Here is a 27645-nt window from a genome sequence, read left to right on the forward strand (position 1 = left end):
GTGAGTGCATTGGAAGCCTTTTTTTGTTCAAAGAAGAAAAACAATACAAACCTATGAAAATGTAAGAACTGACTAAAAGCTATAAAACTGCTTCGCCAGGTGTCGTTGCTACGAGGAAAACACACTGCATTTAGTTAGGCCTAGGAGCTTGAAAATCGCCAAATTATCTGAAAAACAGGGGCTAGTTATCGCTTATACCGCTATGTGAGGGCAAGAGTAGGCGAAATAAAAGCGAACTGCTACCATTTAAGCAAGCTATTGTGTCAGAGAATCCAGCGGCGGCGTGTATTTATTCCGAAGCGGGCTAGCAGAGGGCCGCCATCTTGTCATCGTTAACGTACACAAGCCACGCAAGCGCCGCAACGCAAACTCTGCTGGCTAGCGTACGCATGCAAGACGCAGGGCTTGTCCTTGTGTTCTGCGCGTGTGCACTACCATCCCCGCAAACTCTTCGCGTACGCTAAGCCGTTGCGTACGCGCAGCTAAAACTGTCTAATATCATTCCCAGCGCACATCATGGGTTCCAAGACCCACTTGCATGAAGCAAATAGCCTAGTTCCCAGTGTTGTTTTATTTGCATTCTAAACCTTCCTTTGGTTTTAAGGAAAGGAGAGGTGCTCGATCCCGGCTGCGGCGTTGGAATTCCGATGGAGGCAAACTTCTAGAGGCCCGTGTACCGTGCAGGTTAAAGAACCCCAGGTGGTCGAAATTTCCGTTAAACCCCCATAAACCAAACCGAAAGGAGAGGTGCATAACTCTCTTCTTGGTGACTTGCAGCAAACACAGCAAACTTTTGATTTTTATTGTGGGGAGTGGTGCTGCTTGCAGCTCTATTCATGGGAACAGCTGGCGTTGGCCGTACAGCTTGATTAATAACTTTTCTCACTGTTCAGGTGGAGGAAAATGTGGGAGACTGCAGAGCTCTGTTCGCTGTCTACAGTGCTACCGTGGGCTCTGTTTGTGATGACATTCTCTTGCCGCTGGTGAGACCGCCATTTCTTTTGCTGGTTCCTCTCTATAACTATTGTTTAGTGGCAACTGTGAACAATTCATGTATATTGCTTACAACGTGCATATCTTACCCGGACGGTCCTCTTGAAAGTTCCTGCAGAAGCGTTTGCTTGCGTGGTGTCGTAGTTTGACCGTGCGCTCTCAAGAATTACACAAGGTTATTTTTTTTCACTGAAACAAGGCTTTTTCTGTATTTGAGCCCATGCAGGGGAGCTCACGATGATTAGCGACTCTCTCTCGCTTTGCTATTTGTGGCCAGTTCTGACGCGGGACGTGCATTTGCTTGGCTTGACAGAATGGCTACTGGTTCAGTGTTGCCGCTTTCCTCATCGTCGGCATTCCGGCAGTCATGTTTGCCCTGTGCCTGGCTTCACTGTATGCCCGGGTGGATCCGGCAACACTGTATTTGGACCCACTGAGCCCTGTGGACTCGTGAGTATCTCTGGTTTAGTTGTTTCCCTTCTTTTTTTCTTTAATGCAACATGTTGAAGTTTGCCAGAACTTTTTGGTGTTTAAGCTAGGTGACCCGACCGAAAGTGGTAGTGGGAAGTGATGGGGCAGCATCTGTTTAACATGTGTCATAGCGTAAGGCACACAGTGGACAAGCAAAGACGCACACATCATTGGCAGGCCAGAAAATCTACCAACATCTCTCGCTTACCCTGGCCAGTCAGGTAAAATGATGCATTATTGCTGCCAGCATTAAGTGGCATTTTAATGCAATAATCTTGAGGCTCCCATTCTGCAGAGATCCAGCGTTGGCATCGGCGTAGTGAGCGAAAAACCCCTGGATGAGCTAGCTAGGTGGGCCACCTAGGTCACATGACCTTGTGGCGTCATGACAACCTGCCCACTGGATTTTGAAAATTAATGATTGCTCACGAGAGGTTGCTTGGGAAGAGCAACCTGTGTCGCACAAGCCCCACCGGTGGCAGCACCTGCTATTGCAGAGCAATGGTGCATTGCCGAACTGCTGCACAACTGCTGCTGCACAACTGCGCCAGGAGGCTCCTAGGCATCTATGACTGCAAAAACAAGAATGACCAATTTCAAATTTCAAATTTTTGTGTGCGTCAGACAAAGGATGACAAATACGATTTTTTAGCAAAGTCAATAGCTGGGCGAGTTGGTGTTGTAGCACCTAGAAAAAAGGGGAATGGGCAGAACAGGAAAGAATACAAGAAAGGACATCACACATGGCGACTGTGAACTGAAGGTAGCATATTTGGATTCAACTAACTTTTGATGATCCTAGTCGAAATCAAGAGGAAGAAATGTGCTTGGGCAGGGCACGTGATGCAAAGGCAAGATAGCCACTGGTCCTTAAGGGTAACGGAGTGGATTCCAAGAGAAGGCAAGCTTAGCAGGGGGCGGTAGAAGGTTAGGTGGGCGGATGAGATTAGGAAGTTCGCAGGCATATGGTGGCCGCAGTGCGCAAATGACGGTTAATTGGAGAGACATGGGGGGTTGCCCTGCAATGGGTGTAGTCAGGCTGATGATGATGATGATGATGAACTTTTGATTTGTGTGTATGTGTGCTTTCTTGGCTTCTGTGTAAGTTTGTGCATTTTTCTAGTTATGCTTCAGTTGAGGGTTTGCACTCATCCTGTCCTTTTTTTGCTGTGTCTTCGTCTTTTGTGCTCTTTTTTTTTTTCAACATGTCAAATAGTGTGCAGTTGTATGTGCCAGAACAGGACTTAATTTGTTGATTTCATAGTTCATGGCTGTTCCTCACATCAATGCCAGCCGCATCAAGTGGCAGCAGCAGAAAGATTTGTTGTTTCTCTCCTGGATGAGCTACTGGGAATGCATAGGAATAAACTAGAAATTCGATCTTGTTTCCAATGTGCTTCCCAGTGAAGCAGAGGTACGTGTGACGGGTTTCAGTTTGTCATGCAAAGATGTTTAGTGTGGACTTCATCGTACTTAACCTCATTGTGTAGCCCTCAGGATAATGGGCAAGGGTTTTTATGGTCTTTACCATTACATTGCACTCATGTGGATTGTTTTGGTCACATTAGATGTGAAAAGTCTGAACATAGTTTTGCTTCTCAAGAGTTCTGCTGTTTGTCAAAACTAGGGGTATTATTTTTCAGTAATTTCTTTTAAATGAGGTTGTTTGTTGTCAGATGTGCTTTTTTTCGCCTTTTTCTTTTGCATACATACCCGCCGCATTATTAGTATTTTCTAAAATTCATTTCCATTATTTCCCATGAAAGCTCTGTTGAAGCCTGTGAGCTCATTGTAGCCTGGCAAGCCATAATGACTTCGGAAAAAAAATTGCCAACAATTACTCTTTTCGGTAATGCGATTTTTCAAGTGCAGCTTCTGGGGTACTCGAACACTAGGCAACCACATACGGAACGCACAGCGCCGAACCGAGGCAGCTCTGGGTTTCAACTCTGGCAGCGCGCACAGTGTTCCGGCGCCAATGAGCCTTTTCTCGGGTGAACAGTCGGCGCACTTACAGAGCACACTACTGTGGCACCATCTATGGGTAGTGATGCATACTTTATCGGTGACGTAATCAGCGAGCATGCGACAGCGTGCCTTACTCTTCCGTGCTCTTTACATTGCCACTGTTGCCTCCTTCTACGCTTTCCTTCGCACGCTCTCTTCGCTATCGCCATATTTCCTCCTCTTCACTCAGTTACGCCGAGGCACGCCGCTCAACACAGGAATGTGCTCCTAAGAGCTGGGCTCTTAAACATGCAGGCCAGAATTCTGCTTTCCTGTCAGAGACACTTTAAAAGCAGGCTTACAATACCCAAGGAGCGTTTTCAGTCTTTTCTGCGGGAACATTTGCTAGCAGAGGATCTAGCAGCTTTCGTTCCTCGAATGCATGTAGTATATGCAATTTTGGCGGACTCCGGCAGAATTTAATTACCTCCCTTTTTTACTTTGCGCTTTCAGGGATCATGTTTCTGGAGGAAGCTACATGGACAGTGACACCATTCCGCTGGCACGGTAAGCTCCGTGACAGTGTCTCTGTGTGCCACAGCTTGAAATATAGTTCTCACTGCCCTGCTCTGCACTAACCTATTCCAGTTCTCTTCAAGGCTTCATATTATGCTACCTGGCTTTGCGGGTCATGCTTTTTTGGATGTCCACCCGAGTGAGACAGTTACTGCACCTTTCCCTGACCAATTATTATTATTAAATACAGCCAATCCCGAATATATCGAACTCGAAGGGGATCGCAAAATAGTTCGATATATCGATAATTCTAAATATAAAATATGCATGTCAAAAGCTTCTCTTACAACTCCACATATCTCAAGGCAGTTTTCCGATGTCGTGACTAACGGGAACTTACCGATCTGTGCCTCAAAGGCGCGTAAAAAAACAAAAACACAGCACGAAGACCAGAGCACTTTATTTCGGAAGAAAAAAATCTGTGACCTTTGCTTGCTTTTTTTTTCTGCACCATCAAGTTCATTAAGCTGTCCTCAAGCTTGTTGACAGTGTCCAAATGAGAAAGGCCAGCTCTTTCCATTGTGCCACAACAGCGGCGAATGACGCTGAAAGCTGATGCAAGTTCATCTGCAGTGCATGGTGGTTGGTCCTCTTCGTCGGAACCTTCGCCGCTGCACAAGTCTGCGTCCTCGTCACCCATGATGTCAGCCACAATCTCCGCATCAGCGTGATCTGCTACAGCTTGCATGCCGTCGTCAGCGCTGACGAAATCGCATGCTGTAACGCCGTCTCAGATGGCGCCTGGGAATGCTGAGAGCTCGCGAAATTCGCTGTCCAGGCATCCAGCGTCATCGTCTTCACTGTCAAGACATCCGTCTTCTGCAGCTACCATAAAGCCTGCTTTGCGGAAGCAGTTCACAATCGTACTCTTCTTCACGTCGTTCCAAGCACCAGCCAGCATTTGAATGGCTCCGAGGAGGTCCACCTTGAGTTCGATTCCTAATCGAAGGTTGATTAGGAGCCTCTGCACCAGTCGTCGTCTGTACCCAACCTTAAACACTTTCACAATGCCTTGGTCGAGAGGCTGAAGTTTTGCCGTTGTGTTTGGTGGCAGAAACTTGAAGGTAATCTGCTTTAATGGGCAGACATCATGATGGGCCGAACAATTGTCAAGAAGAAGACAAACTTCGCGGCCAGACTTCTCCAGTTGGGCATCCCACGCCTGTAGCCACTCAACGAAAAAATCGCGTGTCATTCAAGCTTTCTTATTGGACGCGTATCGAACCGGGAGGCCTTTCGCATTCTTGAAGCAGCGTGGCGGCCTGCTCTTTCCGGTAACAAACGGCTGTAGTTTGGATGACCCATCCATATTTGCAGCAAGCAAAATCGATACGCGCACTTTGCTGTTCTTTCCACCATGGCATGCAGTGCCCCTCAGATGCAGAGTCTTGTTTGGCAGTATTTGCCAAAACAGTGCCGTCTCATCTGCGTTGAATATTTGCGACGGCGAAAAGCCGTCGGAAATATTTGGCCACTCTTCGGACAAATACTTCTCTATGTGACTTGTGCTTTCGCCCGAAACGGTCTTTCCGACGATGCTGTAGCGACTCTTAAATCGCTGCTGCCAACCAGTGCCACCAGTGAAGCTTTCTTCTCCGAAGGCCACAGCAAACCATTTGGCCTTCTCCATCAGTATTGGGCCGTCAACAGGTATGTTCTTGGCACGTGTTTCCAAAAACCAGGTGTACAATGCCTTCTCGACCTTGTCAATGGTTGGGACGCGTACACGACACGCTCCAGGGCGACTGGACTGCACTGTCTTCAGCTTAACATCGGCTTTGTTCTTGAGGATCGTACTCAGGGTGTTGCGAGGAATTCTGAACGCTGCGGCGACCGACGGCTTTTTCTCGCCAGCCTCCACCCGTAGAATGATGTCTGCCTTTGTTGAAAAATCGAAATTCTTCGTTTTTTTCGCGGCCATGGCTCCGGAACACGTGACAAAAGTGGAAAGAAAAACGCACCGCTCCGCGCCTCCGCACTACCACAAGCCCAAGTTGCAATGACCTCGTTCGTCTCGCTGCGCCAGCGGTGTCAGCCAACCAAAACACAGGAAACAGGCGCCTGCACTCAGTGTAGTTTCTCCCTCCCGCTTCCCTTTCACACCCAATCGCACTTCAAGTGCTCCTCGTCACGAGCCTTTTACCCACACGCCCTTTTCTCAGAGTGCGGGGCGGCGCACGTGAGGTCGCGGGAACATCGCGAGAGCTTCGTGAGGAGAAGCGCACTTGCAAGGTGGGGTATGGTGGGAGAAGCGCATTTGCCGGGGCGCAGCTCAGCACGGAGTTCGATACATTGATATGCCGGTGCATGGGAGTTCTATATACGCGAACAATGACGCTATACTTTTGCATGGGATTCCCAAGGGGATTTTTCAACTGTTCGATATAGGCAATAATTCGATACATCCGGGTTCGATATATCCGGGATCGACTGTATTGCTATTAACATCATCTGCTGTCTTGGACTAGATCGCCATGGTAGCTCAGAAGGGTACTATTGCGATCTTTTTCTTTTTTTCTTGTTTGGGCCCAGTTCCGGTTTTTTGTTGTCCAATTCCGTTGTCTCGTTTTACAGGGATAACGGACACGGGGAATGCATTTTTGCTTTGCTCGTTACTTTGTTGTGTAGAATTTTGAGTGTAGCACTAGTGGAGCGCTCCCTACTTAGCTCTGTTCGGTATGTTATCGCTAGTCTTGGGTAACCACACAGTAAAATAGGCACATATCTGGATTAGCTTTAGCGAGAACACATCAGTGAAAATAGGTGTAGTGCTACGTTTTGTTGTGTAGGATGAGACGGTGCTGAGCTACAGTCTGGAAGGCAGTTCGTACCCGCACCTCTTGGTGATGAGCTCGGCTGGTGTAACTTTTTTTTCCCTTTATCTTTGCTTTTTTTTCTTTCTGATTTGCATGCTGCATGCTCAGAAGGGTCTTCTTCTTCTCCCTCCCCCATGCGGCACCCCTGTTTGCAGGCTGAAAAAGGTGCCCCCCCAGCAAAACGGCCAGGACAATAAGGGCTACGATAACCACCCCTACCAGTGTGGGTTTGTTGATTACGTCACCCTCCTCCTCGTCCTGCCCTGTTTCTCCTTGGCGAGGACGCTTGCCTTTTCCTTCTTGCTTCCGTCCAGTCCTGTCTGGTGTTCTCTACGTCCGTTTGTCTGGGTTCTATCTCTATCTCCTGCTTCGCGTTGCTGTCCTTTCTTCTGTCATCTTGGGGTCGTCTGTCTGCTCCGAAGGTGTACTGTTGTACGTCTTGTCGCTGTGCGCTGTCGTGTGCCCTCTCCCACCGCGAGGGAAGGAAGGTCATGTATCCATGTGTTTCGAACTGTATCCACTGCTCGGTGAGGTCTTCAAGTCTGCCTCTAACTGGTGATGGCTGATGGTGATGCCCACAGACTGGGATTCACTCCATAAAACAAGACACCCTTTGACTTCAGCGTCCAAGGAGGCTCTCTAATGTCTGCATGGGAATGATAGCGTTACTCCCGGCTGAAGATGCACTCATTGTTGGATGGCCAGCCCGCCTGTCCCCTTGGATTTTGGTGTCACCTCGCCTACTAGCAAGTATTAAATGCTCTGTCATGGTTGCTATGATGCAGGCAGTAGGTGACGGTTATCTGATGCCCTTGCTGAAACTCGTGTGGTTTGAAATGGTGCCAGCAGAAAAACTTGCATCCCATAATGGTGTTTCTCAGGCTGCAGTTCTCGGGATTATTGTTCTGTGGAGATCAGGTCACATACGATTCTGCAGCAACTGCCCTTTGGCCTCCGTGCCAGGTTGTGTGGGAGGGGCCTTTCTCTTTCTTCTCTTTCGGGGGGCAGTGAGCAGCTGCTGCAAGATCGGCCTGTGGCTTTGTGTGTCTTTGTTCGAACCATGTCATTTTCGTGTTGTTCTCTGTGCCATTGCTTGTCGCTTTTGTTTTTAGTGGAGCTCCCGTTGTGTCTTCTCAGACCAAGTACGTGCAGTCTTTGGCAAAACAGTGCAAGTGCCACTCTGCAAGTGACCAGGACCGTGATGATGATGTCTTGTCGCTCTGCTGTTTGTGTGCCAAGGCCCTAGAGACTAAAAACTTGAGGAGGCACTTAAGCTATGCCTGAAGGGTATGAAGCGATAGTGTTGGTAGGTCAGTTCAGTGGCCTGGAGTCGTCTTTGCGTATCACTTCATCTAGGTTTTGTCTATATGCCCATATATGTGGAATTGGCCATTCTTGATTTCACATGCATTGATCACGTCATAAATAGACCTTACATTCATTTGTAGGTGTAGCAGTTAAGCGATGTGCTACTGCCCCATCTGGTGGCTGTTTCAAACACAGCCCTCGGTGGGGCTTGTGAGACACAAGCTGTTTCTCTTCCCATCAGCAACATTAATCGTTAATTTAGCTGCCACCTGCCATGATGGCCAGTTTGCTCACAGTTGGGTGAGCAGGTTGCCGCCTGCCATGGTGGGCAGGTTGTGATGATGTCACATGGTCGTGTGACCTAAGGTGGGCTTCCTGCTTTTCCGCTCACATCACCACTGCCAGATTTTGTACAGAACAGGAGCCTTAGAGCTCTCCCTCCTTACCGTGCGGCAGTCTCCAATTTTCGGCGGCATTGTAGGAGCCCTGTAGTGGGGCTTGCAGGGTGCTCCAAAAGTGTGCTGGAGTGGCTCTAGTACTTTTGACAAAGGCTGTACATTTTCTCCCCCTGAAACTGTGAGGGTGCTATGCCTGTGGGAGCTCCTGCATTGCACCCTATTTTTTGCTGCTGCTGAATTGCAATGCTTTGGGTTAACTGAGGTTTCGATAGGTTTTTAAGAGATACTGTTTCTATCTGCAGGCACAAGGGTCAGAGAAATAGCATGCAGAGTATCCTTCTCTTCTTGTTAAGTTTGTGCATTTTGAGATACCAGTTGACGTAGATAGTGGCAACCGGTATGGGTAAAGGGCACTTCATTGACATTCACTCGTTTTACACTGCTGATATTCCTGCATTTACCTCAAAATTGGCTGTGTTAGAGACAAAGCACACGAAAATTGGCTTAACTTCTCTTGCGACGCAGATGACAAGAACGCCCTCCACTTGTCTACTTTAGGAGTTACTCGAGCGCAGCTGTTACAGTAAGCTTGCCGAGCCAGATGTGCATTAGCTTGGTAAAGCGTAGGCACCAGTTGAGCAGCTCATTGATATCAGTGCTCATTCTCGTTCTTCTATGTTTCGAATCGTTGTACCAGGAAACACTAATTTAGGTGTCATTGCTGCCTTTGACATCGAGTGAATGTTGCTGCGGGAGGTTGGAATACAATTTTTGCATGTTTTGTACTAACAGGACTGCAGTTCTTTCCATAACTTTGTCTTATGTAATCACCTCCTTTCTTAACTTATGACCCGTGGTGATTGTTGCACTGAAAAAAAAAAGAAAAAAAAAGTAAGTTTAATGTGGTGTGATTAGAATTGAGTTTGTAATTTTTACATGAGCTCATCAAAGTGCATGGGGACCGGGGTCATTCAATCTGACGTGCTTGGTGATGAAAACAGTCGTAAAGCTGTGGCTCGGCTGTTTCTTTTCCTTTCAGTGTGAACCACAAGCGCCGGCATACGGGGGGCAACAGTGCCATTGTAAACCGGGCATCTTACGACAGCCGAGATGGCTACTACCATGACATCAGCCCCGAGTACCGCGACCACCCCGCCGCACCTCATCACCGTCCCGTGACGTCACCCGCCATCGCCTACTCGCCAGCACCTGCATACCACTACTCCCGCGACCCCGGCCTTCCGCACTACGGCAAGGGCTACGAATCTGCGCCGCCGCCAGCGCGCCACAGCGGTGACTGGGAGAGCAACCAGTTCGCGAAGCCGCCCCCATACTACTACCCCGGCTCGTGAGCTGTCTCTCGCCGGTGATCCACTGGTCAGACACGAGGCGGTGTGTATGCAAGAAGGTAGCCCTGGGCGATGCTGGTACCTGTTACTGGTGCCTTTGCCTAGCTGGTCTTCATGGCAGGCTGTTGATTAGTCTGAAAGGGGTGCACACACGTCTTAGATCATCCGTACTCTGACATCACTGCTGCTGTCTCTTGCTGTTTTTTTTTCTCCTTTCGTTTGATTGTGTGGTTATGCCAGCTGCTTTTAACTTGTTAGTGGTGTTTTCTGGTTCGCAGTATTTATTTCTGAGGCAGAGCTATACACATCCCAAGTTGGGTAATGGCGTTGTTGTTGGCACTGGCATTAATGCCTGTTTCTTGCTGAGAGCACGTTTGCTAGAAAATGTTATCGGTCTGTTGCTGGTACTGGTAACCTCAGTTGTTGAGTTTTTGTCTGGCCTGCGGGCTGCTCGAGGAAATGTGACATGGAAGAAAACGGCAGCAGCTCATCATACATACCGTCATTTGGGTTCGTTGAACTCCCGAATACTTGTAAATTTACACGAACTAGTACAGGCTCAGAACATTAGGCTTGTATCCTTTGAATTGTTAACATTAGCTATTTATGTCTTTTTGTTAGACTTCAATGCTTATATAGGGTATTTCTTACTGTTTTGTAGCATATGTTTGCAACATTTTATATTAAGTAGGTGCTTTTTATCATCAGTTGTGTGCAAATGATGATGGGAAAAGTTTAAAAATTCAGTCTAAAAAGCAGTGTGTGAGCTGCATTTAGAGCATACTAATGGCTGCAGTTTTTATAGGAGGCTAGTATAGCAGCTTTGTTTTATCATTGAAGCAGCATTGAATGTTGTGACATACAGTTTTGCATTGAAAAAAGAAAAAATGGCTGCACGTAAAAAGTTGGTGTTAGTATTCACAAAGCCTGGATCCTACTGGGCTCTGCGAGGACTGTTGAGTGCTAGTTTATGACTGTTCACTGTTTCTGTGAACTGTTTTTCACATGTTTTTAAAACTTTGTATAGTTCCCCCAGAAAATGTTTCTCACGGATTTTAGGCTTTCGGTAAAATGTACACTTGTTGATAGTAAGCACAGGGTGCATGTACCAGGTGGAGTTCTGATTTTTAGTGCCACAAGCCAATGAGGGCATTGAGTTTTTAATTCAATAAATTGAAGCAATTGTCAGGTTTCTAAGTTTTGTGCGACAGCCACCTATTGTTGTGGAGTTGCCTTTTTAAGTAAGTTCCAACAGGTGTTCATTCTTTTCAGTGGCATTTCAGCTGCTGCTTTGTTATTTTCTTTTATTATTGTAAGGCCCTGTAGTAATGCCAGTTATAATAGTGTTCAAAACTACAAACTCGGTCAGATGCACTACATCTACATGTTCTCTCTGTTTTAAAAGTCTACATATTGATGTGATTGGACCGTGTGCACAGCTTTGGACTTGCTTGGCCATAGAAACTATTGCTTGGCCATAGAATATTCGTGGGATAGCTTTTTATGCAGGTTTGGTACCAGCATGGTACTAGCTCACTGTATGGTTGTTTCAGCTTGTCTGATAAGGTCGAACATTGATCACAACTCTCCTGTTAAGCGTCAGTTCTTATTTCGGTAGTAAGGCTTACAGCAGTAACACGTACCAGCACCAGCCAAGGTACCAGCATTTGTTGCGCAGGATTAGGACCAACTGGTAGCGTTCGCACCGAGATGACAGTGAGCACCATGTTCAGTGACGTGGCACTGATTGCTTGGGGCATCTCCAACGTTACTAGCCTCATACAGTCAATTGTACCACTGCTTCTGACTGTAATTTTGGTTGCGTTCTCCTTTGTGTGCGAGCATGTGGGTTGTGCCAAGATGATCTTTTTTTGTTGTCTCTTATGTGTTGACATAGTGCTTTCCTGAGGCTCATGTTGTGAGCTATTGCTCAGATTTCTAACTTACAAGAGGGCATGCTGATTAAATATGCTCGCAGCGCTGAGCTTGGTTTGTTTCATCTCCCACACACTTCGGTTCTAATTACAAATGTTTCACTCTTATGCTAAGTCACTTGGGAGAGGGAAGCGAACTCGCTGCCACTTTGGGCTGCTTGGTTTCTGTAGGAATTTTTTTCTCTGTGCCGATGAATAATTTTGACTGGCTACATCCGAGAAAGTTGAGTGGGAGAATGCAAGCGAAATGACTGCCAACCGGCCTTTGTTGCAACACTGCTTGCAAGCATCTCAATGACTGCATTTGTCAACATTTTGAGGCGGATGTAGCCGTGCTGTTCCCGAGCTGGCCATGCTTGCATTGGACGTGTGGTGGTACTTGTTTGGAAGGGTTGCTATGTCAGTCAGGTTACCACACAAACATTGGAGGTTTTAATTAGCGCGTTTCAAGTTTGTGAAACTTTGTTTCATGTTTTTTCTCTCTGATATACAGTTTAGCTTGGTTTCCGAACTGTGCGATATGCGGTACACTTTTTTTGCTCTTTTAATGTTGTGTGGAAGGTCGTCAACCAGGTCCTTCAGTCGGAGTTCATCAGCATGTGTGTTAGTGGTGCAAAATTGCATCGCTTCTGTGTTGGACAGGTCAGTGACGTGTGTAGCAGACGTTGACGGTGATGCGGTGCTCGTGAAAGGCTGTGCAGTGGAGGACGAAATGGAAGAAGACGTTGATGTTCTGCCCTCCGTGCTTGTTCCGGCAAAGTGGTTCCTGGAAGACTTTGAGGGCCATTCTGCGTTCCTAAGTTGGAGCCCGCACACTCATCTCGAAGTTGCCAAAGGATAATGTATCTTTTTGAACTCAGACGATGCTGCAGAAGACCTCGCTCGGGCTGTGCTTGAAGTTCTGATTCTGTGTTGTGAGGCCATCTGATCAGCGTCCGGACTGCTCACAAGGCCGCCGCAGTGATTGCTTCGGGTGTTGCCTGAAAGTAACCGCGACGTGTTTGTGGCTTTCTGCAGTCCCCCAATTTCGAAGCGCGTTGCAAGTGTTGAGTTGCTTGGGCTGTCACTGCCTGGACTGTTGGGGAAGCTCAGTGACCGCTGCTTGGTGCAGCTAGAAGCAGCGTTGTGCTTGCTTGTGCACAGCTGCGATTGAAAATCGCATCTGCACATCTGACGTCGCGAGGTATCTGCTCTGCTTACAATGATGGCGGCCAGGATACCACTGGCAGTAATTGTCAGTTGTGGCTTGGTGTGGCTCAAGCCAGTGTAAGTTTGGCTTCAGGACAAAGACCTCCACTGTGACTTTGTTGAGAGCTTTGTCCTTGGAGATGTCAGATTTGTGAAGCACTAATGGTCATAGTTAAGCTTGGCTGTGACATCTGACAGTTTCTGGTGACCTGCTTTTGATGAAGCAAGAGATTCAGAGAAGCTTTCTTTAGTCAGCCTATATTGTTTAAGATAGCTGAACAAGATTGACACTCCTTCGTGGGACTGTTTGTACACTGGATGCTTATTCTCCATCAGCCAGTAGCCAAGTGTGGGTTCAGTGAGAGGGCAAACCCTCAGTGTAGGTAACGTTGCCAGTGTACTCATTTATGCTCACTTGATCCTCTGGGTCCGTTTGCAAGCAGTTCTGTAGAGGGATGTTTTGTTGCCTAGTGTACCTCGTAGGGCTCTGGATATTCAGTGCAATTCTCAGTTGTGACGTGTGGCGTATGCGTGGTCTAGGAGAGTGGCGGGAGGCTGTCTAGCTTGTTTTTTCATACAGCTTCTAGAAGATGTGTTGCACCAATATTGCACTGTTGGGGTATACAAAGCGTGCAGGGCATGTATACCTGCTCCAGATTGTGCATTGAACGGTGTAGAGCTAGAAGTGAAGTTGGAGTGAAGCTGGAATTTAAACAGACATGGCCACTTCACATTTGTTGTTGCCCTAGCCATGAAGGAAAGGAGAGCCCACCATTGTAACTGTTGGGGGAAACATTTAGAGTGAATGGCATGGTACAGTATGGTACGCTTGAGCCTGGTTTGTGGTTGCCATGCCCCCATGTGGCTTCGTCATGCCAAAGCATCGACCTTTTTTTTTCTTCTTTTGTGGAAAGGTTCTTCACAACTGTGATGGGTGCCAGCCATATTAAGTTCTCGTTTCTACTGATGTTCTAACAACCTTTGTGGTCCCTTCCCAACTCTGCTGTTATGTATAGGTCTCCTGTTTTTTTTTGTCATTTTGCTTTTACAGTTACAGCACCTACAATCTTACCGCTTCCAAAAGTTGTGTTCGCTTGTTGCCCGACAGTCTGGCACGCCCAGGGCATGTTGTTGCACGCGTGACGTCTGTTTTGTGGCGCTTTGCTGCCAGCTATGGCGCCAACCTGCCAACCCGTTATTTGCATGCCCTTGAAAAGAAAATACCCAGTGTAAAGAAAAATCGTTTAGGTTCCAAAGTGATGATGATAGAGGGCAAAACCTCTTGAGAGATGGTTAGCTTGGCATGTCTTTGTGGTGTGTTATGGTGACAGTTTTTCCTGTTGGCAAGAAGTAGCACTTTTTTGCACCCCCCTCTCCCTTTCTCCCTCATGTTGTGTCAACTGTACATAGGTGCTGGAGTGTGAATTCCAAGCCATTTGCTTCCTTGCTGTAGTTTGCAGCTACATGTTACCCTACCATGGTAGCGTCGCCATGTGCAATGTTTCAAGCGGGCTGAAGTCTCTGGTGCGTCCCTGCGAGCCGCATCCTTTGTAGCCTCGCGGTAGTAATTTGACTACTGAAGGTCATCGCGGGAGGTTTCGTCGGCACTATTTGTATGCCGTTAATGTAGCCGTTCAAGAGTTCAGATTGTCTGCACAGTCCCACTCCAGTGCTCAGTTTTAGGCGTTTGTCATCCAGTTTTTTCGTCCGTCATTAAGCGTTGTGTAGGCAGTTGAACAAACATGGCCTCAAGTTGCCCACCATCTTGTGTAGCAGCTCGAAAGTTTTTTCCGTGCCAAGAGAAAGATATTTTCTTTGAAGTTCAAAAGCAATGCCTGTGTTGAGCAATGCCATAGACAAGCTTGATAAGAGCCTGTACAGCTATAATTTAGAGCCTACATATGAAGTGCCTTTGAACAAATCTTTATTGTAGAGTTGAGAAACGTGACCCCCTCATAGTTTGAAGCCGTTGAACGGGCGAAGCCTGTTGTTATTTTAATACTGCTGTTGAAATCACCGAAGCGACAAGCTACATCAAGCGAGTCGCAGATTATGCACATGACAAATAATAAGGCTTCTGTTAGGTATGAGATATATATATATACACATACATACATACATATAAATATATATTTTGGGCTGTGTCATGTAGTCTGTATTGGGTGTGTCGTGTGGTGCCATTCTGTCCCCAGTGTTTTTCTGGTGGTGCCATTCTCTCACAGCTCGTAACAATGGTGCCTGGTATTCCTTTTTAATGATCTCCATGTGGCAATTACCGAAGTGGCCAGCATTAATTTTTTTTTCTGTGTGTGTGTGTGTGCTTCGTACCATCGATTTGCATTAATGTAGTGCCCACTTTTTTTTTACATTTTGCGAGCGACTTTTCGTTTCGGGCTGGCATGTATATCCGTTCTGACACAACATATGTGATAAGTGACACAAGACTTCGAATTTTCACACACTGAGCAAAATTGCCTGGTGATCTGTCAAGTAATCCAGTTGTTCATTACGTGGTTTTGACGTCATTCTACCCAGGCGCAATTGCTTTTCTTTTTGATTGTAAAACTTGCAGCGACTATGGCGTCTTGCACGTTACATCGCCATTTATTTTGTGCAGTGCGTTTTAAAAGTCTCTGGGCTACTTTGCTAGTGGATTGTGCAGTCCCAGTGTCCTGCTGTGAAGCTGCAGTTGTATTTGCAGCTCCTGAGATGTTTTAGTCGATATGGACTCCGATCCTGTTGCTAGGTATCATTTAGGGAGTAAATTAGACAATAGTGGGCTCATTTCATGGCTTAGCTACTGTTCAGTAACATGTACAGTTGGCCTGGCAACTTCTGAAAAGCAGTATACAATCGGCCGTCCCCCCTCATGTCGTCGCCTTCAAATCGGCATGTCAGTATGCCATAAAACAACGAACAGTTCTCATTTGTTAAGTGTATCACACGTTACAGGTGGCTTGTGAGTTAGTGTGCTAGTGCGTCCTAATTGTAGTTTGCTGTCTAAGATGAGGATCTATATAGCCTCCTGTGCTCTCCGCCACTAGAGTCGTTCATTATTGTAGCTGCAGTGACGTCAGTGAAAACATTTCATTACTTGGTTTCAGATTACTTTTGAACATTTCACAGACTCCCAAGTCTTTCACATTAAGATTTTGTGGTAAAATACACCTTTTAGTGTTGAGGACATTTCATTCCATATGTCTCAATGCATACATTTTTAGCAGGAGGAGGGAATGCTACAGGCTTACTAAACGTGATTGGAGGTGCATAGGTTTGTGCACTTGATGGAACGAGCAAGATGCCACATTCACTGCTAGACTTGTGTCCATGAATATGTATAAGCAATGGGAACCCATGAAAGATACGTGAATAACTCTATTGCCTGGTGGTTGAATAAAACTGTTTGAATGTTCAGATATACTTCCTCTTCCTTTAGGTTGCTACAATGTGCTGGTGAGAGTTTTAAGGGAACACGAAGTGATTGTGATGGTGATATCCTAATGCAACAAATCTGTACTGGTGGTCTTTGCGAGTATTTGGGTCAAATTTTAAAGCTCTGCTTGTGTTATAATTAACAAATTATTTTTAAAATTGCTGCTGCAATCTGGGTGGGCCTTCTCATTGGCCGTTCCCAGTTAACACAATTAACATAGGTGGGATGGAGCACAAGTTGTCCGAACCTGTGTGTGTGTGCGCGCGCGCGTGAGAGAGAGGGGGGGGGGGGGAGAGCATCATTTTTAGTCGTGATATCTTGGGTGTTAATGAAGCTGGCTTAAAAAATTTTGTGGTACGGCGACGAGTGATAGAATACAGATTGCTCGTTTCTCAACCTCAGTAAATACCATGTTATATGGTCCCTTTAAGTACTTTCACTCTGGCTCCTTGTTGTTCCAAAAAAATTCTTGTGAAGTACGAGCATGCTTAAACTCTGAATACAGGTGACTTTTTGTTTCAGAATGCTTCTGATGAATTCATTTACCCATTTGTGTAAATAATTTATGCAAATGAGAAGATATGTCGAAGAATGTGAACATATGTCACCTTTTGCGATGTCTGCATGTCTGTAGGTTGGAGAGAGGCCTGCAGGAGGGGGACTTAAAGCCAAACCACCTTTCTCACTTCGCCGTGTTACGCATACGCGCCTCCTCGAATGCCACTAGTTGAGTACAAGTTTATTGCGCATGCTTAATTCGTGCTAGTGCCTGCCACAACAGACACATGCCACCTGCCATCCCGCAAGCACAGTATGGGCTTCATGGAACCGGAGCACGCCTGCGTCACCTACTTGCGTTTACTTTTGACCAGTTTCTTATGTAGCAGACAAACTTTCGCCCACTCCCCAGAGGCCGCCACAACTTGCGAATAGGTGGATTGTTCCATTTTGACGAGTAATTTTTTTAGCAGTTTGTTACGGCTTTCTGATTTTTATAGGGTGTGTGAATACTATTCGAAATTTCAAATGCTTTGCGAATATATTCGAACCTGGCTATATCGAACTCGGATGTTTTGACTTGTCTATGTCGAATGTACAGATTATCCCATTGCACAGCCCGCGTAAAAGTACATGGGAATGTCGCGCAGTATATTGAACTTACATTTCGCCGGTCATTAGATATATCGAACGGTGCACCACGCCTCTACAAGTGGTGCTTCTCTTAATGGCGCTCTTCGATCACTGTTAGCGTGCGAAGATGGCTGCGCGGCATTGGAGACCTGCTGGCTGCGCAATGCTGCTAGCACTGTGAAACCGTGTGACGCGGTGAACATGGGGTGTGCTTGAGAGTTGTTGTAGTCCTCTTGTACTCGTTTGGCTCCTGGACTAAGGAGCCTTCCGGGGTGTACATCACTGTTATCAGTTTTTCCCGCTTCTCTTCGTCCCCGCTACGTCCTGCAGTCATGCGGTGAAGGCAACCTAACTAATGCATTGCTCGTTTCGCTGCCGAAGTCATTGCGGAAGCCAACTGCATGTACTTCAGTTTTATTCATATTATTCGATATACAATGTACTTGTAACAACAGCTAGGATTAGCCATTTAGGCAGTGGCTATAGTGGCTGGCCATACGACTCGTGCACAGTCATACACACAGACTCCGTCACTTCCGGTCTATATGTCATGACTTGTCCCAGTATGCTATCCAACACGTGGGGAGGGCAACGGAGGAAGAGATAGAAAGGGAAGGAAGGAAAGGGAGATCACTTTTTCACGTGTGCGTAGGCCAATTGCTAGCAGGGTACACTGGGCACTCTCTGAACAGCAAATAACTGCGCACAACTCATCTCGTTGTGCTTCTCTCTTGTCCCATCCTTTTTTGCGCTGCTGTTGTCATACTCTTCCAGAAAGCTGTGTGTGTGTGTGTGTGTGTGTGTGTGTGTGTGTGTGTGTGTGTGTGCGCGCGCGCGCATGTGCGTGTGCACGTGCGTGCATGTGTAGCTGTGTAGATTTTTCTTTGTAGCCGTATGGCTGCGCTTGGGTGGATGCTAATGAGTAATTCTTCCTTTATTACAAATCTACTCCACCTTGGGGGATTCCCCCAGAATAGTGGACCATTCGATGGGATCTGTAAAAGTAGTATTTCACATGAGTGGTGATCCTGTCATGGCTGGCGAAGTATTTCCCTTGACGCAGGAACAGTGGCCGCAGCATTTCTGTACCTGGTGTATTTCTCTTTTACGTGATATTCTGCTTAATGAAGCTCTGTTTTTGGTTAAAATTACAATATTTACAATCTTGGCCTGATAACTTGTCAGTCCAGCTGGGCTTTAGTATTTAAGTGCGCGTCAGCGGAGTTCGATGCGTCGTCATTGGCAAGTGCATTCTCCATCGTACCATATATGATACACATAATTTGCACTTCATGACAGCCTCCATGTTTGGGACGAGAATGCTTAGCAAAAAAGAATAAATACTTGGACATTTTTCTAATCCGCTTATTGCAAACTGTTCTGGCACACACTGGAAGGTAGCTTCTGCACCAAAAGGTGGCACTCCCATGACGTCGCGTGCAAAGTATGTGTGGTTCCGCAATCAACGCGCATAGGCTTATGTTGCCTCAGTAAATGACAGGTGTGTTTCTTGTATTTAGTAATGATCGACTGTGTGCCACGTCTCCAGCTTACGTAGTGGATATTTTTAATGGTACAGTTATCAATGTACTTTGCACGCAGGGCGAACTCCGTCGTGCAGTTTTCTTAGCTGTCGCCATCTATATGTACCGCTCTTCACCTCACCTTCCCCCTTTTTGTTTCATAGATCTCGCAGGAGAAATTTAAGTTTTGGAGCATATGTATTGCAGGGGTTTCAGACAGTGTTGCAATAAAGCCCAGCTCATCATTAAAAAAATAAAACTTGGAAAATGGTTTTTGAGGAAAGCAAATAGCACAGTAATTGTCTCACCATCTCGTTGGTTGGCATTGGCATATTTTTCGCTGTCGAATCCACCCTGTGTGTTATCAAACGTGAAGGCAGCTGCATACCAATGGCGGCCGAACCTGCGTATTGCACGTGTACCTTACACGCGGGGAACTTATGTTTGCAGTAGTGGGCTATACTGAAACTTCCGCAGCCTTGTCTGAGTCTAGAAATCTACAGGAACATGTCTGGCCGGGGATAGGCATGTAGATGAGACAAGTGCTGACCAATAATGAAGTGATTAAAAGCTTCATGTTATTGCATTTAGGTTAACTCAAAAATTTCCGGCTTCTCTTTCATGAAATTCTCTGATTAGTGGAGAGGTGCCACATGACTATTAAGGTGTTCACAACCTGCCCACCAGTGCCAAATTCGATGCAGTTGCCACCTGCCTATCGCGGCGCTGCGCATGAACCTTGCGGGATCTCGGGGAAGAGCAACCTGGGTGTCGCAAGCCCCACAGGTCGCTGTGTTTGAAACAGACTCCTGCCGGGGCCGTGGCACATCGCTTAAAGGGCCCTAGAAAGGGGCTCTCAATAAAGTTGCGATATGTTTGGGATGTTAAAGGACGCCGTTTCGTAATTATCTTCAAGAAATAATTTTTAAATACGTTTTGTGGAAGCCGAATTATATGCAGACAAAATTTGAACTTCCGCGTCTTCGCGCCTTTTCCTCTCTCGCACGCCAAAACGGCGGCGCTCCTCCGATGGCCCCTCCCCTACTCCCGCTGGCTGCGGCGCGCGCGGAGTGGCCGCCCGCGGCCATGGTAGCGCGTGACGTCTGAAAGAATTTGGCACTGTCAACCAATGATAACCCTCGGCTGCTAACGTCACATGCGCGATGTGACGTCGTGTGCCAGGTTTAGCGCGAAAGCCCTGCACCGCGCGTCTCTGCGAGGTGCGAAAGCGGGAATTTTTAAAAATGTATTGTAAATTTCACGCTCGCTTTTGAGGTCTCGTACGCGGCATAGACGCTCGATGGCTTGCACTCTTTAGTGCAAGCATTTTAAACCCAACCTCAAACACCCCTTTCGGTGGCTCTTTAACTGTTGCACCACTGTATAACTCCCTGCGAACACCACTGCACCAGTGAGGGCACCGCTAAATTTGAAAACCGTAAAAATTTGTAAGGTGACCCACCCCTCAAAATTTCAAATGAGCTCCAAAATTTTGTAAGTAGGCCCACTTCAGAGATTGAATTAAGGTGGATTAGTTCGGTTAGCATAATAATATGGGATTATCCAGTGGAAGGTGCCCGAACATTCAAGCAGGTGACTCGTGTTTACCTTAGAAGTGCAGGGAAACCGGTTCCAGCCAGTTTTCGGAGGGAAAATCGCAAAATTGGCTGTGGTTCAACCCGGATGAACCTAGTTTACAGAGCGGAAGCTCGATTAAGCATGGTCAGACATGGTTTGCTGGTGTTCAACTTTACTGCATATCAATGACTGTTGTTGCTTGATTTAAGAGGCGTCATCATAAGAATCATCAGATTCAATCAGCTGTCTACGATACACAGCCAAAGCACTAGTTCCAATGCGCGACTCCTACATGGCTATCTGCGAAGCAACTATTCGCGCTTTTTATTATCTGATCAGGTGAGCGGAGAATAACATTGTTCACCGTAGTTGCGAACGAACGCCGCCGGCTCCGCGCGGCGAGTCGCATGGTATGACGTCACAACCACACAGTCCGCCGCTTGAAGGTCATTCTTCGGAGCGACATAACCTCGAAGTGGGAGGAGTAGAGCTTCGGCTCTAAAACATTAAACACCCATATTTTTTATACACCATAGCAGACAACCTAAATGCTATCGCATTCTCTTCTTTAAGGATGTGATTTAGAAGGCCTCCAAGGTTTTTTCAGATCCCACACGGGAGCCTTATTCACAATGTGGCAGCTTTCAACGGACGACCTTCAAGTTTTTCTTTGAAGGGGCCATGCAACGATATTTACCGAGTTCAAGAGAAAAGGGGGTGCTCAATAGATATTTGATCGCCGGTCGCCGCACCGCAAAAATGTTTAAACTAGCGTCATTGACATGGAAGATCGCGGTAGTTTAAAATAATGCACCTCTCCCAGATCTCATACACGTGCGCGCGCCAGAAAAAAAAGGGTTGCTACAACGCCCCGCCCATGAATACGTAACGCGCCGATGCGCGTTTTACTTACGGTGGCTGCACCGGTTAACTGAGCACTGCCTTCTATAACCGCTTTCATTGCGAGCACATCATGAAGCCGTAGGTTGAAGCACGACTCGTAAAGCTCTATAGCGCAACTCGACCACAAACTGAGCAGTCTGTCGGCTGAAGGCAACTGCAGACAGATATCTTACCAAACCGATTTATTTACCCATGCGCTTTATATACCCAGGTTTGATAGGGATTTCTCGCCTTCCACAGCACTTTCATCACTGGGCCTGCAACTGCTCTCAGCTCGACGAAGGGCTGAGTCTTTAAAACTAGAAGTCACCACAGCCTAAATATCACTCCTTATTTTGCCCATACGAACACTTTTAAGTACAGTTTCCGCGTGTAATCGAATGCTGGAATTCTTTACTTGGTTGTAAGCGCTCTCTCCCCTTAAAACTGTTTTTAGAGGCTATTGAATAGTATTGCCTTTTCTTGCATGTTTTTTTTCTCTACTCACATTGTCTCTGCTGTTTGCCATTGTTTTGCTCCTTGCTTCTCTACGATGTTTTGTTTATACCCACCCCCGCAATAGCCCAATAGGGCTGCAGTATGTACAAATAAAATAAATTCGTAACGAAATCCACCCATACATACACCGAAACACATGTCCTTTGTGCGGAGACAGACGAGCACTATGTATACCACACAACATGGGATTCTCAGAAAATCGCAGCAGTTCCACACACGGGACCCTACACCGGAACAGTGGCAGGCCGCGTCCAGGTCCAGCGAGGACATGGACGATGATGTCCGGGTGGTCGGCTTGGCGTGCAGCCGTGGCCGCTGGAGGTCTGGACTATAAGGGGCCCGCAAGTTGGACTAGACGTCGAAAACTTTAGAAAGAAAATAGTTCTGCGCTCACTCATTGCTGAACGCCCGGCAACGGCAGCAGAGATGAGATTCGTCGGTGTTTCACAGAGCTCGCCACACCCACGGCCCTACTGGAGGACGACACCCAGTCCCATGCATGTTTTGCTCAGTGCCGCATGCTCCGTTGAGCTTCCCGAGACATGATGTGATAGAAACGGGTCTAAGGTATTCCACGTTGAGTTCCTTGTTAGGTTGTGGAACAAATGTCACTTTGGCATGTTTCCAGCTGCTCTGAATGATTACTTCCTCCCAGCATATGCTGATGTAATCTATAAGTGCCGCGACAATTTCAAGTCTAGGTTACGGAGTGCCTTATTTGTAATTAGGGTTGGTCCTGGCACTGAGGTCCTAAGCTGGCCCAGCCCGGCCAGGCTTCTGCCCACTTCCGGGTTTTGTTCAGAATATTGCGGGCTCGTTTCTCTGTAAAAGCGATGCGTTGGGTATTACGGCGAACGCCTTTAGTGGCTCATATAGTCGCGGCCAAGGATCTGACCGGCGTCCGTTACATCCAGCAACTAGTTAACTTGTCGTAACTAATACTAGTCATTACTAGTCATGATTAAGCAACGATTAATGAATAGATAGTAATTAACCATTAATTAGTAGCTAACGATTTTCATTTCATTTTCCTTTTCTTACGGGGCGGTTGGGGTGTCCACCGAGATATGTGAGACGCGTCATTTTCTTTCATTAAATTGTCCAAAGGATAAGGCGTCGCTCCGAACGGTCGATGGCGTTCCGCGGAACCCATGGCAACGCTGTCGCATCCCAATCGAGACGCCTCCTGAACGCCGATCTGAAAGGATGCCGCCTAACCGCTCTTTGTAATTTTTAATCAGCCCCGCCGCGGTGGCTCAGTGGTTAGCGCGCGGCTACTGATCCGGAGTTCCCGGGCTCGAAACCGACCGCGACGGCTGCATTTTGACGATAAAAGCTTCGCTACGGTAGTCAACTTCGCGCGAGCCGGCGTATGTCGGAGCACAAGTGACGTTCCGCACGGCGCAGGTGGCCGCCGCCGACTCCGTCGCCTTACCTTTCGCCGCTGCCGAGCGTGACGTAACGCGCGGCGCAGGTGGCCACTGTCGCGCGCTATGCGTCATCGTTTGACGTCCGCCGCAAGCGCGTGTTTATCGCGGAGGCCGACTATATAACCGCTTGCCAGAGAATAGGCGTGCGCGGCGATTGTCCGGACCCCGTAGAGTATCTGTTACGGGTCTAATTGCGTTAACACGTTTTGGCGGGCTAGTTGGTTAAGCATCTTGGACTTATTTTTGGAAATGTGGCGGAGAGTTTGAAGGTTGCTTCACTCCCGCCACCGGTTGGCCCGGTATTGCACTGCCTCCGGGGTCGGCCTTGTCTTTAGCGCGTCTTTACTATCCTGTCTTTCTATCCCATCTTTCAACTCTCCTACTATCTGCACGTGGTAGCGATTGTGGCTCGGCTTGAGCCAGTGAGTAGGCCTGTGCACTTTTCTTTCTTCCTGGCAACAACTTCTCTCAATAAACTTGAGCAAGGTTTGTTGCTGGGCGAGTTGGTTGGGGTACATCTTGAGAACACAGCGCTTGCAGACAAAGGACCAGAACAAGAAGGACACACACCTGCGCTAACTAACAACTTTTATTTCGGAAGGGGGCCGATCCGCGCCTTTTATACAGAATTGGAGGGAATGATGCGCACGCGCACAACACAGCCAGGTGGGAGCATGGAAAGAGCCAACACAGACCAACTGGCGTTGTTGGTTATCAGTGGCGATAAGAATAGTTGGTCTATGTGTTGGCTCTTTCCATGCTCCCACCTGGCTGTGTTGTGCGCGTGCGCATCATTCCCTCCAATTCTGTATAAAAGGCGCGGATCGGCCCCCTTCCGAAATAAAAGTTGTTAGTTAGCGCAGGTGTGTGTCCTTCTTGTTCTGGTCCTTTGTCTGCAAGCGCTGTGTTCTCAAGATTCTCTCAATAGGCGTGCGCATTCAACATGGAAGGAGAAGAGAGTGATACTACCGATACAGAAGTGCTACCATGGGAGCTGGCTGAAAAGGGGCGAAGAAATGAAAGGCTGAAGGCTCAACGAGCGTCCGAGACACCCGAACAACGAGAAGAACGTCTCGCTAAACGACGCAGCAAAGCCGAGTCTGAAACGCCAGAAGTACGACAGGCACGTCTCGCTAAACGGCGTGTTTCTCTCTTGACATGGTTTACGCAAAAGCGTACAGGCGCTATAAGACGAAGACAAGCACACTCAGGACAGGCCACAGGGGTCCACCGAGATATGTGAGACGGTTACTGTGCCATTCACTTTCCTCAATAACAAAACAAGTGAGACGACGGCGTTCATAGAGTTCATTGGTGTTGACAACTTTGCTGAGGCCATTCATTTTCACGAAAGGAGAGGCGCACTACCGGTTCTGTGGGCCAGTGGAAACAATAATTGGTTTTGGGGGAAAGGAAATGGCGCAGTATCTGTCTTGTATATCATTGGACACCTGAGCCGCGCCGTAAGGGAAGGGATAGAGGAGGGAGTGAAAGAAGAAAGGAAGAAGAGGTGCCGTAGTGGAGGGCTCCGGAATAATTTCGACCACCTGGGGATCTTTACCGTGCACTGACATCGCACAGCACACGGGAGCCTTAGCGTTTTTCCTCCATAAAAACAGCCGCCGCGGTCGGATTCGAACCCGGGAACTTCGGATCAGTAGTCGAGCACCCTAACCACTGAGCCACCGCTGCGGGGCAACAGTGGAAACATCAATCTCGCTTTCATCTACGTGGCTTTGGTGTCCAATTGCAAAAGCCTGCTTTGATTGCGTTCTGCACAATGGATAGGCAGCGCGCCCTCCCTGCCACCCTGGGAGGTGGCGTGCAGTTAATGGTTGATCGCGAGAGATTGATCATCAAATGAACGTTGCAGCGCCGCATGTCAGCCACAACGCTGTCAGCGCTAATGCATTCAGGCCGCATCTCTCTCTCTCACCACCGCCACATGTATCAAAGCAAGAATGAGGTGACCGCATATCCAGGGAGCCAGTTATGCGCACTTCCTTTCCTCAAGGCGATCGCCGTGTAGAACATCGTCAACGCCAATGAACACAGTGAACGTCGATATCTTTCGCTTTGTATATCCTGGATTAGATGAGCTAATCCACATTAATTTTTAATGGAGGAGAAACGCTAAGGCGCCCGTGTGCAGTGCGATATCAGTGCACGTTAAAGATCCCCAGGTGGTCGAAATTATTCGGGAGCTGTCCACTACGGCACCTCTTTCTTCCTTGCTTCTTTCACTCCCTCCTTTATTAACCCTTCCCCTACGGCGCGGTTCAGGTGTCCGACGATATATGAGAGGGATACTGCGCCATTTCCTTTCCCCCAAAACAAATTAATATTGTTAGTCTTTAATCAACACCACCACACATCAGCGACACAAACAGCAACACCGTGCTAAAGGCTTTCGCCTCACCGCACTTTAAGTCAACAACCCCCCCCCCCCTGATTTTTTTTTGTCATGGAGGGAGTCCAAGTAATGTTACTCGTCCCAGGGGTGTTGATCGATGAGTGGAGCGAGCTGTCCTTGCACTGCCGACTTGGACTGCATTGCCAGAGTCTACCGCGCAACTAGCCAAGGAGGTGGGGGAGAAAGAGGTGCTGTAGCAAGTGGACGGCTCTGGAAGAATTTTGACCACATGGGGATCTGTAACTTGCGTTGACATCGTACAGCACACGGGTGGCTTTAACGTTTCGCCAACATCGAGACGCAGCCGCCGCGACAGGGTTCGTACCCGTGTACTCAGGCTAAGTAGCATAGTGCTTAACTACTGAGCCACCGCGGTGGGTCTTTCCGGCGTGAACTCCCGAACCGCAACGTGAAGGCAGGAGTCAACGAGGTATAGTGCAAGAAGTGCGCGCGCCGCGACAACTGATCTTCAAGTGCGGGCTGGCCAAGCTGAAGACTACCGTGAAAGACGCCAGGATCACCAATTGCTCGCCAGCAGCCACACGCAATAGGCGCATGATTAATAATAATAATTGGTTTTGGGGAAACGAAATGGCGCAGTATCTGTCTCTCATGTATCGGCGGACACCTGAACCGCGCCGTATGGGAAAGGATAAAGGAGCAAGTGAAAGAAGAAAGGAAGAAAGAGGTGCCGTAGTGGAGGGAATAATTTCGACCACCTGGGGATCTTCAACGTGCACTGACAGCGCCCTAACCACTGAGCCACCGCGGCGGGTACAATGTATGGTAAAATACACGCCCAAGTTATTGGCACGTAGTCACGTGACCACGTAAGGTGGCTAGACTATCTTTTTGCATCAATGTGAGCTGTTCCGCCAGCCTGGTAGGCCGTTTTCGACAAAGGCTTTCCCGGACCTGGGCGAACCACCCGCGTAATGCCTGGAGTCTAATAAAGGTTTATTCTCTCTCTTCCTCTGGGAAGAAGATGAAGAGAAAGAACTTCACCGAAAGAAATAAGGTAACGTGGATATAATACACGGTCTCTATCGTGGTCAATTCAGCTGACGGCAGAAGACGTCCAAGATCGCCTGGTTAACGGAAGATCACCCTTGTATCACCCATAGATCGCCCATGCGTACACTGCATGCGTGCAGCTCGAATCTGTCTTGTTGAGGTGATCAGCTTGGAACGTGAAGAAAAAGAAGCAGCAGAGAACGAAGAACATGCGAACTATTTTTTAAAATTCACTATGTGCCATGCCTTAAGAGGACAAAGAAGAAGAGGAAAAATTCACGCTTGGTGCTAAAATTTTTTCGTGATCTCCTATGGTAATTGTCTTGTTTATGCCACTACAGCTCGGCCGGTCCCCCTGCGGGGGTGTGTGCCATGTTTACAGAGGTAAAGAAGAAGACAGTGGAGATTCCCGTTAAGCAGTGTCTGCGGCTACCTTCATGATTGCATAAGTGCAACTGATCGATTACCTTGTTAGCTGTATACAAAATTATGTCGCATGTCCAAAAATGCTGGATTCTATTCCTGGTAATTCATATTTCTTTAATTCATTTGACTGTTCCAATTTTTATATTGCTGTAGTCTTCTCACGCCTATTTTTCCCCGCGCAAATACATCATTGGGATTATGTACTGAACCCTGGCCAATCCCCCTGCGTGGGTATGTGACATGCTTACTAAGAAGAACAGAAGAAGAAGATAGCTTGACACTATAAAGGTCAGTCACAATAAGCTCTAACGCCTCC

General features: G+C 47.5%; 1 protein-coding gene across 7 annotated transcripts in view; it reads left to right on the forward strand.

Annotated features, from left to right (window-relative positions):
* The window catches only part of LOC144101013 (prominin-1-A-like), a 53394-nt gene extending 37000 nt beyond the window's left edge, over positions 1 to 16394 (forward strand). For 4 of the 7 annotated variants that reach the window (XM_077633992.1, XM_077633993.1, XM_077633991.1 and 1 more), the window contains exons 17-20: positions 894 to 983; positions 1307 to 1443; positions 3925 to 3978; positions 9549 to 16394. In XM_077633992.1, the coding sequence (XP_077490118.1) occupies positions 894 to 983; positions 1307 to 1443; positions 3925 to 3978; positions 9549 to 9861 (594 nt within the window). In that variant the 3' untranslated portion in view covers positions 9862 to 16394. Of the gene's footprint in view, positions 1 to 893; positions 984 to 1306; positions 1444 to 3924; positions 3979 to 6958; positions 7027 to 9548 lie in introns of all 7 variants that reach the window. The other 3 variants (XM_077633995.1, XM_077633996.1, XM_077633994.1) reach the window with 1 other exon arrangement.
* The last annotated feature ends 11251 nt before the right edge of the window (positions 16395 to 27645 follow it).

This window comes from Amblyomma americanum, chromosome 8 (genome assembly GCF_052857255.1).
Source record: "Amblyomma americanum isolate KBUSLIRL-KWMA chromosome 8, ASM5285725v1, whole genome shotgun sequence".
In the NCBI taxonomy this organism is placed as follows: Eukaryota; Metazoa; Arthropoda; class Arachnida; order Ixodida; family Ixodidae; genus Amblyomma; species Amblyomma americanum.